This window comes from Mercenaria mercenaria, chromosome 19, assembly GCF_021730395.1.
Source record: "Mercenaria mercenaria strain notata chromosome 19, MADL_Memer_1, whole genome shotgun sequence".
NCBI lineage: Eukaryota > Metazoa > Mollusca > Bivalvia > Venerida > Veneridae > Mercenaria > Mercenaria mercenaria.
Genome location: NC_069379.1, coordinates 22610818 through 22628169, shown reverse-complemented (window position 1 = coordinate 22628169; position 17352 = coordinate 22610818). Strand labels below are relative to the sequence as shown.

General features: G+C 36.1%; 1 protein-coding gene across 1 annotated transcript in view; it reads left to right on the top strand.

Moving 5' to 3' along the window:
• Positions 1–17352, top strand: part of LOC123541921 (neogenin-like) — a 152479-nt gene that overhangs the window by 46962 nt on the left and 88165 nt on the right. The window contains exon 3 of the mRNA XM_053531222.1: positions 9497–10325. Coding sequence (XP_053387197.1) covers positions 10217–10325 — 109 coding nt within the window. The 5' untranslated portion in view covers positions 9497–10216. The remainder of the gene's footprint in view (positions 1–9496; positions 10326–17352) is intronic.

Genomic DNA, 17352 nt, shown 5'->3' with positions numbered 1-17352 from the left:
CAAATAATTCACGAGATGCCTATGTACTTCTACAGTTCGTTTTCGTAAACATCATGTTTGTAAACATTAAAGATTGCGTTTTGTAACCTAACTCGGGGTTCCTTACTTTAGTGTGCCTTGTATAAGAAAAACGTGAGCTCAAGCTTAAACAAAATATAATCAAAAATTGTAAGTAGAGAAATTTTGGTTTGAAAACGTGTATACACATACGTACATGTATGACCTAGTAATCGAACTGTAAGTTATTTCGCAGGATGCATAATGTCTCCCCATTTTAAATATAATTAAAACACTGTTTATGTTGATGTCATGTTGACCTACCGTTTAGCACTATACATTTTGATAATTGATTTTGTATCTTAATTTAAAAGGAAGAAAGATAATTGCTACTATATGTCACTGGCACTTAATCTCAATATAAACAACATGGACTATAAGCTAGCATAACATGAAATAAACATTTTAAATTTTGTATCACGCAGCCAAACTATTTACAGTAATTTCATAGTCCTTCTTTTTTGTGAATTGATCATGTTAAGGAGTGAATTGAATTTATGAATATTTAATTGTTTCTATAATTTCTTCCAGATAATTGAGATTGATGATTAAAGAATCTTAAGGCCTGTGTGTGTGCAAGTTTATATAAAAAAGGTAAAGAGAAAAAGGTTGCACTTCTTAAAAAGTAAATATTGATACTTGACAGCTAGAGTTTGAACAAGTGCCACTGAGGCATTAAACTGAATATTGTTAGGACAAAACCCCCTTGCTTAGCTTTACACCTCAAACCTGTATAAAAAACTATTTAGTTTTTCATGCATTAAAAGAAATGGAGACTTTTATCCTTTGAAAAAAAAGGTTGAACAAGTAAACAGCATGTGGTTTTACAGATAAAAATCTTTTTGAACTATGGGGCTTGTTGTATAGCGGAAATAATGGTCTGATTGTTACACAGGGAGACAAGAGTCCAACCTGTCTGGAGGTCCTAAACTGTGTAAACTTTCAATATATTCTTTTCATTTTACATTGATTCAATAAGAAAGGTAGAACAGTTAGTGGCAGTTCCTTGACCTAGTTCTTCTTTATAATAAGATAACTTTCTTTTGAAATAGTAAAATATTCTTTGCCACATTGAAACATGTAAAAACTATAACATACACATACCGTAGATACCCATGTATAATGCGCAGTTTTTTTACCTCCAGGACCGCCCCCGAATCGTGGGTGTGCATTATACACAGGTATAGACGATTTTCCAACTTCAAAAACAAGTTTCGTTTCCGATTTTTGCCATTTTAGTAAAGGGAAACTACTCTCCGCGCTAACTGTCACTGCTTAAATCAAAGATTGCCGTTTCGTTCCGTAAAAGATCGACTGGTTTATTTTTCTTTCAAACAGAGTTAATTTCATATAAATTTAAAAGTATTTTGATGAAAGTAATATTTAAAAATCACAAAAAAATATGATACTAATTAAAGATCGAGTATAATAATATCTTTAACCTAGATCGAACTGTGATCAACAAAATTGACACGAGGTGACACGCTAATTGCTGGTAATTACTGGCTGTTTGATCGTAACAAAAAGACTATCACACCTTTTGTTATTGGTTTGAATTGAGAAGCTCATGTCATTTTGAAAGATACCTTTCCGAAATATTGAAACAGTTGCTTTCTACTTATTCAGAATATTTAATTAAAAAAGAAAACCACCAAATATAACAATATTTCACTGGTTTTATTATCGAGAAAACAAAAATCGATAGTACTGCGAGACCGATGCTGCTCTCGGTAAAATTAATTACTGGTGTTGATGTAAACTCTTCTTTTGTTTTCCATCCACCTCAAAATTGACCAAAAATGTTTTTTTCCTGGATTTTTGGCTAACATCGGGGGTGCGGATTATAGACGGGTGCACATTATACATAGGTATCTACGGTACTTATGATTGCCAGAGTGCATGCAGTTGCAGTGCATGTTTAAAAATGATCTTTAAAACTTGATTAAATGCCTTTTAGTGTGACATGTTCTCAAGAAACCAACATTAATGATATTTTGCTTGTAGTATCCAATCCATCAGCTTTTGCTCCTCACACCCCCAGCTAAAAGTAATATATGAAAGTTTACTTATACCTAGTAGTCAACTGTAACATGAACATACAGCAAGAGGATTTACAGTGTTCTCTGGACAGACATCTAGTTGATTAGTTACTGTAGTATTTCAGAGGGTTGAGGGGGTTAGTAGCTGAAATACCACTAATACTGACTTTAAAAACCCAACAGTGACAACAAAACGTTTTAGGCAGACAAGAAACAGACAGACCTAGTTGAAATGATCCTCTCTTAGGCACACAATGTAGTTTCAGTGAGCCACTTGGAGACTGAAAGGTGAAAGCTGTTTGATATTAGAGCTACTTTTAGTTTCAGTGAGGCTCTTGGAGACTGGAAGGTGAAAGCTGTATGTACTTTTAGTAAAGCTCTTTAAGACAGTATGATATTAGAGCTGCTTTTAGTTTCAGTGAGCCACTTGGAGACTGGAAGGTGAAAGCTGTTTGTACTTTCAGTAAAACTCTTTAAGACAGTATGATATCAGAGCTACTTGTAGTTTCAGTGAGGCTCTTGGAGACTGGAAGGTGAAAGCTGTTTGTACTTTCAGTAAAGCTCTTTAAGACAGTATGATATCAGAGCTACTTGTAGTTTCAGTGAGGCTCTTGGAGACTGTAAGGTGAAAGCTGTATGTACTTTCAGTAAAGCTCTTTAAGACAGTATGATATCAGAGCTACTTGTAGTTTCAGTGAGCCTCTTGGAGACTCAGACCCTTAGAGATGCATGTAGTTCAGGTGAGACTTGGACACTAGAGTTTCTTGTATTTTCAGGGAGCCTCTTAGAGACTGGCACTAGAGGTGCTTGTAGTGTCAAGGAGCCTCTTTGAGACTCTGATGCTAGAGCTGCTTTTAGTGTCGGTATGCCTCTTAGAGTTTCAACTTCTTGGATACTCAGACACAAGAACTGCTTGTAATTTTATTGCACCTCTTGGGGGCTCAGAGCTGCTTGTAGTTTCATTTATACTCGAGACTCAGACGCTAGAGCTGCTTGCTTGGATACTCTGATGCTAGAGCTGCTTTTAGTTTCATTTAACTTCTTGCAGACTCATACACTAGAGCTACTTGTAGTTTCATTGAACCTCTTGTAGAATCAGACACTATAGAGCTGCTTGTAGTTTCATTGAATCTCTTAGATACTCATGCAGATGTTTGAGCTGCTTTTAGTTTCATTGAACCTCTTGTAGACTCAGACACTATAGAGCTGCTTTTAGTTTCTTTGAACCGCTTGGAGACTCAGACACTATAGAGCTGCTTGTAGTTACATTGAACCTCATGTAGACTTGGACACTACAGAGCTGCTTGTAGTTTCATTGAACCTCTTTGAGACTTGGACTCTATAGAGCTGCTTGTAGTTTCATTGAACCTCTTGTAGACTTGGACACTGTAGAGCTGCTTGTAGTTTCATTGAACCTCTTGCAGACTTGGACATGATAGAGCTGTTTGTAGTATCATTGAACCTCTTGCAGACTCAGACACTAGAGCTGCTTGTAGTTTCATTGAACCTCTTGTAGACTTGGACACTATAGAGCTGCTTGTAGTTTCATTTAACTTCTTGTAGACTCAGACACTAGAGCTGCTTGTAGTTTCATTGAACCTCTTGTAGGCGCAGACACTAGAGCTGCTTGTAGTTTCATTGAACCTCTTGGAGACTCAGACACTAAAGCTGCTTGTAGTTTCTTTCAACCTCTTGGAGACTCAGACACCATAGGTGCTTGTAGTTTCGTTGCACCTCTTGGAGACTCGGACACTATAGAGCTGCTTGTAGTTTCATTGAACCTCTTGTAGACTCAGACACTAGGGCTGCTTGTAGTTTCATTGAACCTTTTGTAGACTCGGACACTATAGAGCTGCTTGTAGTTTCATTGAACCTCTCGTAGACCAGACACTAGAGCTGCTTGTAGATTCATTGAACCTCTTGTAGACCCAGACACTAGAGCTGCTTGTAGTTTCATTGAACCTCTTGGAGACTGAGACACTAGAGCTGCTTGTAGTTTCATTGAACCTCTTGTAGACTCAGACACTAGAGCTGCTTGTAGTTTCATTGAACCTCTTGTAGACGCAGACACTAGAGCTGCTTGTAGTTTCATTGAACCTCTTGGACACTCAGATGCTGGAGCTGCTTGTAGTTTCATTGAACCTCTCGGAGACTCGGACACTATAGAGCTGCTTGTAGTTTCATTGAACCTCTTGGACACTCGGACACTATAGAGCTGCTTGTAGTTTCATTGAACCTCTTGGACACTCTGACACTATAGAGCTGCTTGTAGTTTCATTGAACCTCTTGGACACTCGGACACTATAGAGCTGCTTGTAGTTTCATTGAACCTCTTGGACACTCAGAGACTAGAGCTGCTTGTAGTTTCATTGAACCTCTTGGACACTCGGACACTATAGAGCTGCTTGTAGTTTCGTTGAACCTCTTGGAGACTCGGACACTATAGAGCTGCTTGTAGTTTCATTGAACCTCTTGGAGACACAGACACTAGAGCTGCTTGTAGTTTCATTGAACCTCTTGGAGACTCAGATGCTGGAGCTGCTTGTAGTTTCATTGAACCTCTTGGAGACTCAGACACTAGAGCTGCTTGTAGTTTCATTGAACCTCTTGGAGACTCGGACACTATAGAGCTGCTTGTAGTTTCATTGAACCTCTTGGAGACTCAGATGCTGGAGCTGCTTGTAGTTTCATTGAACCTCTTGGAGACTCAGACACTAGAGCTGCTTGTAGTTTCATTGAACCTCTTGGAGACTCGGACACTATAGAGCTGCTTGTAGTTTCATTGAACCTCTTGGAGACTCGGACACTATAGAGCTGCTTGTAGTTTCATTGAACCTCTTGGAGACTCAGACACTAGAGCTGCTTGTAGTTTCATTGAACTTCTTGGAGACTCGGACACTATAGAGCTGCTTGTAGTTTCATTGAACCTCTTGTAGACTCAGACACTATAGAGCTGCTTTAAGTTTCATTGAACCTCTTGGACACTCAGATGCTAGAGCTGCTTGTAGTTTCATTGAACCTCTTGGAGAATCGGACATTATAGAGCTGCTTGTAGTTTCATTGAACCTCTTGGACACTCAGACATTATAGAGCTGCTTGTAGTTTCATTGAACCTCTTGGAGACTCAGACACTAGAGCTGCTTGTAGTTTCATTGAACCTCTTGGACACTCGGACACTATAGAGCTGCTTGTAGTTTCATTGAACCTCTTGGAGACTCGGACACTATAGAGCTGCTTGTAGTTTCATTGAACCTCTTTGACACTCAGACACTATAGAGCTGCTTGTAGTTTCATTGAACCTCTTGGAGACTCAGACACTAGAGCTGCTTGTAGTTTCATTGAACCTCTTGGACACTCGGACACTATAGAGCTGCTTGTAGTTTCATTGAACCTCTTGGACACTCGGACACTATAGAGCTGCTTGTAGTTTCATTGAACCTCTTGGAGACTCAGATGCTGGAGCTGCTTGTAGTTTCATTGAACCTCTTGGAGACTCAGATGCTGGAGCTGCCTGTAGTTTCATTGAACCTCTTGGAGACTCAGACACTAGAGCTGCTTGTAGTTTCATTGAACCTCTCGTAGACTCGGACACTAGAGCTGCTTGTAGTTTCATTGAACCTCTCGGAGACTCGGACACAAGAGCTGCTTGTAGTTTCATTGAACCTCTTGGAGACTCAGATGCTGGAGCTGCTAACCACTTCAGCTGCTTGCTTCTGGCCAATGCCATGTTAAGATGCAACTTTGATCAAAATAAAGAGCACGGGCGTTTGATCTTTTCCACAGGAAATTTTAGCAGTTTAATAGATGCTAAGTATGACTGAAAGATAAAATCTGTTTGCCATTTGAAATTTGAGGTCACAATGAAAATGGATTTAAAATTTGTCACTGCACAGGTGTATGAAACAACTTTAACAGTGGTTGACAAGTACATAAACAAGTTCCCAGTTTAATCAGGTGTATCACAAACAGTTTTACTTAAAATTTATTGTGAAGTGAAGCAGGAATTTTTGAACTTAGTGATTTAAAAAAAATAGATCCTTATGTTGAATTGTATTGATGGAGAAAAATCTGTTACTACTCTAGCAGTCCAAAGAAAAATTCGACTTCTGTAAGAGCTGTGTTTGTTACCGAAAGGTTCTAAATGGAACTATAAATCAACAAATATAAACACACATTTTAACTGCTTTCTGTTTTCTTTAACATGTGTGTTTACAAACTTGGTGTACACAAAATAGTTGGAATAAATGATTCAATTAGACATGTTTTAGTGAAAGGTTCAATGGGTTGTGGTATGTACAATGAGATTAGAAAACTTGCATTTAGGATGTATTTACCAGGCTTTTGTAAGTGATTAATTATTTCTTAATGGGATTTTTTAGTGATGTGAGTGGAAATAATGCAGTTTCATTGTTTACACAGGCACTTGAATGAATTTTGATAAAGAATAATTTATGAGTGCAGTAACATGATTCTGTATATACATAAAGTTGAAATTTATGACCATTTAACTTTTCTTCTTTTGTTATTTAGTTTGGAAAACTCAGGTGCTAAAGTAAGTTGTGAATTAGAGATTGCCATTTGTAATTGAGGTAGCTTTGCAAATTACATTTTATTTTTCAGGTCTCTGATTCTGTGTTTTCTTGTGAGAACCAGTGTAAAATAGGACATGATGTTTATGTGTTTCTGGTCATTAGGGAATTGTCATGAGACAGATGATGACTCATAATGTATGAGAAATATTATAATAGTTCTTTGATTTCACTTCTAAACAAAGACCTGAGAGGTTTAAAAATCAATCAATGTTATAGCTGGACCAGCTGGCATTTAATGGTCTCTGTTCACTGAATATCACTGTGACTTGCATGAACCAAGAATGCATGATGTTGATTAGCTTTCTCAAAGACTGATTGAATTTCTAATCAATTAGCTTTTCATTAACTGTAATTACATTGAATTTATGTTTTCTCTTTCTGTATAGTTAAAGTTTTAAAATGAAAAGTTTTCTCAGGATATTTTCATGCCAAAATTATGTAAATTTTATGACTGCAAATTGTAAAATGTGATTATAAAATACAAAGTGAAATGGAAAGAAAATAAAGGGGAAAATGGATTACAAATGGCATTAATATGAAGAATGAATTAAAAGTAAACCTATTGATTGAATATTGTCTTATATCTGTGAAAAGGATGAAAGCGGAATTGGGATAAATTACAATTTAGTTGTATGAACCTGCAGAAACATATTACTAGTATAATATAGAAACTTGATGCAGAAACAGATGTATAGATTTAAAGTATAAACTGGCAAAGAGGCTTTTTGGAAAGGACTTGCATAGAAACTGGTGTTGGCACTAGGTGTCTGGACTTGATGTAGAGACTTGGTGTAGTCAAAATTATATAGTATAGGAACATGCTTTAGAGATTTGGCGTAGAGACCTGGTGTAGAGACTTGGTGTAGTCAAAATTAGTGTAGGAACCTGCTTTAGAGATTTGGTGTAGAGACTTGGTGTAGAGACTTGGTGTAGTCAAAATTAGAGTAGGAACATGCTTTAGAGATTTGGTGTAGAGACTTGGTATAGAGACTGGTGAAGGCAGCAACTGATGTAGAGATCTACAGTGTAGAGACTGAGAGAGAATAAACTTGCCTGTCAAATGTTTAAAGGATCGAGTCATAAAGTGGATGCAACATTTTCTACATTAGATGTTTTGCTAAAGTCATTCTTACAGTAGCTATTTGTCTGGATCTGCATGTGAATGCATCCAATAATTCCTTTCTTGCAACATAAAAAAACAGTAGTTTCCCCTGTAAATTGTCAGTTAAAAATGCAAGTTCTTTTTTTCTTGGCAAGACTGTTTACATGCCAGTGTTCGCTTTTTACCACCAAGAATCCTAATGAGCCAAAAATAAGAATGTTTTAATGCGTCATTGCTTATGAGATAGAAATACTTTCTTTTATAAATTTATTGTGTTGATAGCTGTTGTATAAGAGAGAAAAATCTCTGCAGGATTCCTGGTCATTGTCAGCTTCATAAGTCTGGAAGCATTCAAAATAGTTTATATATGACTAAGTCTCATTTTTGGTCTTTTAATATTTTGCTTTTTTCTTGGACTTCCTTAAATCAAAATTTCAATGCATATTTGACAGCAATAAATTGTACTGTTCAATTTCAACAAAACTTTTAATCTAAATGAGATCTCTGGTGGCAGTGTACAATATTAGCTTGTCAAATACTGTCAAAAGGTTATAAATTTAGAAAAAAGGTTTTGTTAAAAGAAAAATTGCTTGTAAAAAATTTAATGAGATTTATGGGAATGAATTCAATAGCTGATGATAGTTCTTTAGTTATCTTAGAATGCTTTATTAATACAATGACATTTTGTGTAACTCTGCTTTTCTAGCTCACCTGAACTTTCTTCTCGTGAGCTTTATGTATAAGGTTGATGATCTTACATCCATCGTCTGTTGTCCTGTGTCAACTTTTTTACTTGAACATCTCTGAAAGTACTGGTCAGAATTTTGCCAGACTTTGTAGACATGGCTTTTCCTTAACCTCTCCAGTAGGGCCAATTTTGGCCATATTCCCAGTGCCAATCTAAGGCTCCATTTTAACTTTCAAAGCCTGGGTAGTTACCCTGGCATGGACCTATCTCAAGTTTGTTCAAATGGTTTTTAAGGGGTTGCAAGAGGTAAAAATAAAAAAAAAACTTCTCCTCACAGACCACTTGATTGATCTTCACCAAATATGTAACATCTTTGTACAAACCTCTTTCAGTTTTATTTAGACCTTTAAAAGGCCTTAAGTATTGAAAAATAGAAAAGCCTTTAAGGAACTTCTTCTCATGAACCACATGATGGATCTTCTGCAAGCCCAATTGCTCTGTAGCATCTTTATATGGTTGTCTTTCAAGCTTGTTCAAATTGTTCTGCTTGACCCCTTTTAGGGGCCATAAGAGCTAAAAAAAACCATGACCCTCCTGATTGTACTTCACTGGTCTTGTTTTATAGCATCCTGGCATGGACCTCTTAGTATTTTGTTCAGATGATTCAGTTTGACCCTTTTAGGGGCTGACAGAGCTAAGAACAGAAAATCCTTAAAAAAAACTTCTTGTCATGAACCACTTTATATATTGGTCAATGTTGATTTGTATCGTGCTTCATTGAACCTCTCAGATTTGTTCAAATTTTGGGGCGGTCATAGCAAAACTTTGAAAAGGCTTTAGATACTTTCTAATGAAACTGCTGCTAAATATTTAGGATGTTTACTAGACTTTGTCAGAGGTCAGGGTCCTCAGGTGAGTGACTTAGGCCCATTTTTGCTTCTTGTTTTGTTTGACAGTTTAATATCACACACAAGAAAAAAAAAACAAGAGATTATTACTATTTCTTTTCTATTTTCAGGTTTTAATAAGATAAATTGTCTGCCCAGTTTTGCCACAGAAACATCATCTTTATTTATGGAAATTTACAGCCAGAGAAAAAAATGTCGCCAAAGAAAGGAAATTGACTGTGGCATCTCCAGCAGTGTAAAGGACATGGTTCACCGATAAAAGTATTTTGAAAAAGGATATAATTTATATAAGTTGTGCTAAAGAAATTTTTTTCGAGGATTTTTACTTGATCAAAGAATATTGCCCAGGAATGTGAAGAAAAAAGGAACAGGAGTGTTTTGCTGACTTTGTATAGTTTATTACATTTGATTAGCCATATCACTTGGAAGTTTTATTATCCTCATACATGTAGATGGGAATAAATCAGAAATGGAATGGCATAAATAATTCATGGATATAACAGAAAAAATCAGCAATTTCCTGTTTGTGGTACTCATATTGATATTGTAGGAGGAAATATTTTAGATAGTGATGTATGATCCGTCACTGTAGCAGATATCACACACACATATTGGATATATTTGGTATATAGACATATTTAAGCAAAGTGATGTAAAGTAAAAAGTCTCATCTTTTACTTGTATAGTGAGGCATCAGTCACAGTGTGTCTATGGTTTGGAATTTCTGTTGTCAATGAGTGTCATTTAGTTGGATGAATTATTTTGAGGATTTGAGAGGAATGTTACATGTTTTCTAACACTATATTTACATTGATCTCACAGTTGTCATTATGGGAAAGAAGTTAAAGGAAGAAAATGGACCTAAGTGTAAGAAAAAGGTACCAAGTGGTTTACTGCTGAAAGTTTGCTGTCTCTACCAGATCATCTCTCTCACATCAGGTAGGAAACAATGAACTAACAGTCTTTTTTTATCAAGTCATATATTTTAATAACAAACTGTTAAATCATAAGGAGGGGTGAATGTGAAAGAGTTCTAAGTGCATATAAATAAAGAAGCTAACCACTCGAATTAATCAGTGGCAGACTGAATTATTCAGTTAATTATAAGGTCAAAATTAAGATTAAGTTTGCTGTCTCTTGATCAACCTGCTCAAAACACTGCACTCCATGTTTTTTACAGGCCCACAAGCAATTCTGTTAAAGTGAACATTCATTCAAATGCTTTACAGAACAGGCTTTAAATGTAAATTCCAAATATTTTTCAATGGTAGACAATTACATTATGTTACTCTGTTTGTACATGTCACACGTTGTGAATAGATGGCATTTAATTGGCCAGTAGATGTACCTTATACTATAATGTTCAATTTGCTGTTTTACTGGCAAAAGCGACTTTTTCAAATATTAATAAATAAAACATTTTAATGTAGCTAGTCTGACCATTGCAGAATTTTTGTCTTATCGTCACCTTATTTCCACTATGCCGTAACTAGCTTTTTGATAGTTCTGGGAAACACTGTTTAAAGATTGAGTGAGTGTCACGCTGGCCATTTTCGTTTTGCTATTTAGCAGACATGTCAGTACAGATGCTTGATACATAAATGGTAGGTTAGAAGTTCTTCTGAACTAGTAGGAGAAAATGATCAGTGAATACAGAGAGAAATGATCATCTATTTCACTGGTTTGAATATAAAGATGTCAACAGATATAACTGCTGCTGTCAAGTGCAGACCCATTGTCTCACACTCTCTACTTTTATGTCTCACACACTCTACTTTTTTCTCTGTCTTGCCTTGCTATCATGTTTATACTAGAGTTATTTTCTCTACTTCCTAACATAAATGTCATTTGTTCGCCTGCAAGTCACCAGTTTTGGTTCATTGTCCTTAAAGCGGCCTGCCTCCAGATCGTTCGGCAACAAAAAAATAAATTTTTTTTTAGATATCTTGAAATAAATGCTATATTTCTTAAGAAGGTTTTAAAACTTAATTACTGACAAACTTTATGTTATGGAAACACATGAGAATTTGCAGTTTTTAGTACTTTTTACGATGAAAATCGAGAAGCGTTTGTCACGCTTTTACTCCAGGTAAACTGTCTCGATTATAAATATCTATATTTTGAAGTCATTATTCACTACTTCAGCTATAGCGCTATTGGTTATGATGACGGGAAAATGTCTTTATTGTCGCGGTGGTCCGGGGTTCGATTCCTGATGGGGTCATCTTTTTTTCTTGATTTGGAATTTTTAAAATATTTTAGAAACAAAAATTCATATTCTAATGTTCATAATGTGACCAAAACTTCAATTTAAAAGAAAGATTTTTTTTAGCCAAATCTGGAGGCATGCTGCTTTAAATAAATACATACCAGCAAGACTATTTGAATTTAGAAAAATGTTTGACTGTAAATGTATTACAATTTTAGACTGTCCTACAGGGACCATCAGTTTACCTACTTCTAAGATTTTGCAGATGGGTAATTTAAATTTATCTGATATTGTTTCTCAAAGTTTCTAATCACAGATACACTCTGCATAATTTATGTTTTCGTCAACTTTATTAGGAAACTTGAATAATCTTCCCCAGTCCATTTCCAGTCCAGAAGACAGTGGATATTCTGATTGGCTGATGTCGAAATGTATGTCAAGCATCATTTCAACTACACAATCATGCATGTTAAAGTACATGTGTCCGGATTTGTTTGTCCGGACCATAACTTTGCATGGAGCAATCTTATTTATATTTGGCATGAATATAAAGCGCAGTGAGACGGAGTGTCATGCGCAAACTCCAGATTCCAATCTCAAAGGTCAAGGTCACAGTTGGAGGTCAAAGGTCATTTCAGAGCTTGTCCGGCCCATAACTTGGACATTCATTGAGGAATCTTGTTTATATATGGCATGAATATTTAACTCAATGAGACGGACTCTGTCTCAAAGGCCAAGGTCACAGTTAGGGGTCAACGGGCGGGCTCGACATGTTTTCTGTGGGCATCTAGTTCAGATAAGAAAACAACCAAATATGTACCCCTGTATGATTTCACATTCAGAATAATTGATAAGATTTCTTTCATTTATCATTTAGAGTTTGTGTAATTAATGTAGGATGTCAAGTCATTAGTGATCTGTAAGCTGACAGTTTCTATAACCATTGGTGTGCTGTATGCTGTAAGAATTGGAGTACTGTAAGCTGACAGTTTCTATAACCATTGGAGTACTGTAAGCTGCAGTTTGTGTAACGTAGGATGTCAAGTCATTGGAGTTCTGCAAGCAGACAGTTTTTGTAACGTAGGATGTCAAGTCATTGAAGTTCTGCAAGCAGATAGTTTTTGTAACGTAGGATGTCGAGTCATTGGAGTTTTGCAAGCTGCCAGTTTTTGTAACGTAGGATGTCGAGTCATTGGAGTTCTGCAAGCTGACAGTTTTTGTAACGTAGGATGTCGAGTCATTGGAGTTCTGCAAGCTGACAGTTTTTGTAACGTAGGATGTCAAGTCATTGGAGTTCTGCAAGCTGACAGTTTTTGTAACGTAGGATGTCTAGTCATTGGAGTTCTGCTAGCAGACAGTTTTTGTAACGTAGGATGTCGAGTCATTGGAGTTCTGCAAGCAGACAGTTTTTGTAACGTAGGATGTCGAGTCATTGGAGTTCTGCAAGCAGACAGTTTTTGTAACGTAGGATGTCGAGTCATTGGAGTTCTGCAAGCAGACAGTTTTTGTAACGTAGGATGTCGAGTCATTGGAGTTCTGCAAGCAGGCAGTTTTTGTAACGTAGGATGTCAAGTCATTGGAGTTCTGCAAGCAGACAGTTTTTGTAACGTAGGATGTCAAGTCATTGGAGTTCTGCAAGCTGACAGTTTGTGTAACGTAGGATGTCGAGTCATTGGAGTTTTGCAAGCTGCCAGTTTGTTTAACGTAGGATGTCAAGTCATTGGAGTTCTGCAAACTGACAGTTTTTGTAACATAGGATGTCAAGTCATTGGAGTTCTGCAAGCTGACAGTTTTTGTAACGTAGGATGTCAAGTCATTGGAGTTCTGCAAGCTGACAGTTTTTGCAACGTAGGATGTCAAGTCATTGGAGTTCTGCAAGCAGACAGTTTGTGTAATGTAGGATGTCAAGTCATTAGAGTTCTGTAAGCTGACAGTTTGTTTAACGTAGGATGTCAGGTTGGAGTTCTGCAAGCTGACAGTTTTTGTAACGTAGGATGTCAAGTCATTGGAGTTTTGCAAGCAGACAGTTTTTGTAACGTAGGATGTCAAGTCATTTGAGTTCTGCAAGCAGACAGTTTTTGTAACGTAGGATGTCAAGTTATCAGAATTCTGTAAGCTGACAGTTTGTGTACCGTAGGATGTCAAGTTATTGGAGTTCTGCAAACTGACAGTTTGTGTAACATTGGACAGAAATGGATGAAGAATCCTATTTAAGTTGCTGTGTGTAACAAAGAATATTAATCAGTAAGATTTCCTGCAGTAGCTATAAATGGATGTTTTTGCTGTTTTGTCAGTTTAGGTTGAACCATACATCAAAGAACCTGTTATAGAGGCATCATATTTCATCCCATCCATGTACCTCTGTACGCCACAAATTGTTTCCATAGCGGAATTGAAGAACGGTGATATCACAGAATAGAGAATATATGATTATTACATTTTACATCAATATAGCTGATTGAGCACATTTGCACGCTTCCATTTTTCATGTTTTGAGAGGTGGATAAATTGACTCTACCAGTTTTTCTGATTAAATTTTCTTGAACAGTTTTCAGTATTTCTGGATGAGATAAAATTGGGGGTTAAATTGTAAAATTAGTGAGAAAGAAGATTGGCTGTCAGAACTCGTGTTTTTGAAAGGAGTTTGTTTAAGTACTGAAAGATTTTTACAAAGTTAGATCATAAGATGAACATTGAATTCAAGTATTGTTGCTACTAATTGTGATTGGGGTACACTAATTGTGAATTGGGGTACTGTTGCTACTAATTGTGATTGGGGTACTGTTGCTACTAATTGTGATTGGGGTACTGTTGCTACTAATTGTGATTGGGGCTACTAATTGTGATTGGGGTACTGTTGCTACTAATTGTGATTGGGGTACTGTTGCTATTGTGATTGGGGTACTGTTGCTACTAATTGTGATTGGGGTACTGTTGCTACTAATTGTGATTGGGGTACTGTTGCTACTAATTGTGATTGGGGTATTGTTGCTACTAATTGTGATTGGGATGGGGTATCAACCTCAATGCTAACTTGATCTTATACAGAATTTCAAAAATTTACAACTGAGTTGTTCATCTTGTTTTATTAAATATCATCCCCCACTCTCTCATGTCCATAACAAAATAATTTCAGCTGTGCCATCAACTTTCTGAAAGTTGGTAAAAACTTGTTTACTTTTCCAGAGAGACAGTGCACTAAGCTGCTGGAATTACTTTTGTCTAAATTCCCCGTTGAAAGATTGCACAGAAAAAAAGCAGCTTGTTTCCAACTTTAATTTCAGTGTAATCTAGTACATTTAGCAGAATGAATCCAATTGTTACAAGTTGGTTTGTGTACCATATGCCACATCAATTAGTGCTTTACATGGCTGAAAGAGATCTTCTAAATAAACAGAAGTGAAGTTAGTGTAAACATGTTTGCAATGTGACCAGTACCCAGACTCTAGGGCTGTAACGAGTATCCGAGTACTCGGATATCCACGAGTTTGACCAAAAGTTCGAGTACGGATATTCGTCATTGTCAAGATCGTTGGATCGCGATCTTTTTCATTAATACATGCAATATGTATAATTCTATCAATAAAACTGAATTAAAGCCACATTAAAAGTCTTTAATGAATTTCCTTGCACATCTAAGACGATTACGCGTTGTCAGATTCTAAACCGGATGTAAACAAATGTCTTAGGTAGAGTTAGCATCGGTCTTATATTCGAACTAAAATTAATATGAAATCTGTCAAAACAGTGAATAAACATTTATCATTTAAGTAATTAAATTCAATAAAAAGTTAGATACGAAATCCCTGTTCAAAAAAAAGAAAATTTTCTTATAAAAAAATACGGAACTGTTACTAAATAGTGTGATATTAATGACCGACGTCATATCGTTATCTGCAAGAATGGCCGAACATTACAAAAGTCCACCCGCGAAACCTGACTTTAATTAATGAGAAAAACATTAAACATAGGTCAAAACTATTAAACTGAGCACCATGAGAACTACAAATTTAGATTACATAAAGAAAAAAGTACAAAAATAACAGGCTTGCATTTTTGTACATTATAAGTTGTTGCTGATGATCCGTTGTTCGATCTGTGAATCGTAAGCCCCGACTCGCGGATCGGATCGGATCGCCACTTGTCTGACGATCCACAGCCCTACCAGACTCCATAGAAATTAAGCAGTGAAACATAAATAGACAACAGCTAGTGCCTAGACTGTGATTTTGGGGGCCTCCGTGGCCAAATGGTTTATGTCGCTGACTTCAAATCTCTTGCCCCTCACAGACAAGTTTAATTTATTAAACTTGAAAATATCCCAGAAAGTTTTTACCAGGTAGTGTGTGTATATTTAGGAAGATAACTTGACACTAAATTATGTACACAAGAAAATACCAATGATATAACAAAAAAATGTAGGTAAGTTCAAATTTCCCTGAATTAGGGCATAAAGATGGCTTAAATGGTCTTTATTTAGTAGTTGTTTCTTGGACAATATACTGGTAATCATCTAATATCATCTAACATCTTTATTAATATTTACTTTGATATACCGTATTTTCCCGAATTAAGCCAACCCTTACTTAATTACCCCTCCACCATTTGACGAATAAAAATCACAAGAACGGAAAATTCACTAACATCATTTTTATAAGACATAATAGTAATTTAGTACTAAGGTCCAATGTATTAATTAAACACATTTTTAACAGTCATGTACGTAGATTCAAAACATTGGGTACTAGTACGGTATTAACAAAAAATTAAACCGTTAAATACTTTTGATTTGTTTTTTCACCACTCGGCGACGCCCTGCCACTTTAAAATCTTGATCAGCAAATGTTTTAATATACCTTTTCTCGCAGTTTTAGAACTTTAATTTAAAGCAGGCACTGGGTGTCAAACATTGACATTGGTATTGCGTCTTTTAACTACGCATGTACTAAGGAAAATGTTATCGGAGTACATAGCTGTTTGGGTCATGACGTAATGTGTAGTGTCGCGAGCGTGTCAAAAAGCCAGACATGGAATACACGAGGTACCGTATTTAAATGCATAAAAGACACACTGCATTAAATTGGATGCCAAATAATTACGTTTTGGGGAGATTAAACAACACAGAAACACTTTACAGCTAGTTTGAACGATGTTTTTAAGTTTTGTAAAAATTTTCATTTTTTATTTTTTTACCTCAAATAAACGCCCCCTCTTTGGAAAATGTAACGCCCCCGGGGGCGTTAATACGGGAAAATACGGTACCTGTCATCCATAGAATATGGAAATACTCCCTGTTGAATTGACTATACATTCAGTTTTTGGTTACAAAAGGACTTTCGTGTTGAGACATTTTGGTCAATGGTGGTGTATCTGTTTATTTGATAACAGCATTATATTTATCAGTTGCTAGGATGATTTTTATAAAACATGGACACTGTGTGCTATATGAATACAAATTCTCAAAATTATTGTCCTTTCAGAAAGCTTGCATCATTTTAAATTTTTTCACTTCGGTAGGGCCCCTTTAGAATGCTTTGAATTCAGAGAAGTTTCAAATTTATATCTTTTCATCTTTTATGTAATTTGAATTTTAAGTGATTTTAAACACTTAATGGTATTTGATTCATTTTAAATGACTTAAAATTACATAATAGACACAAAGTTATTGCAGAATTTATGGGTTTGATTATGAGATTTTTTGAAGTACAACAGTCTTCATGTGACATGTACCAAATAATACAAGCTTGTTTCTTGATG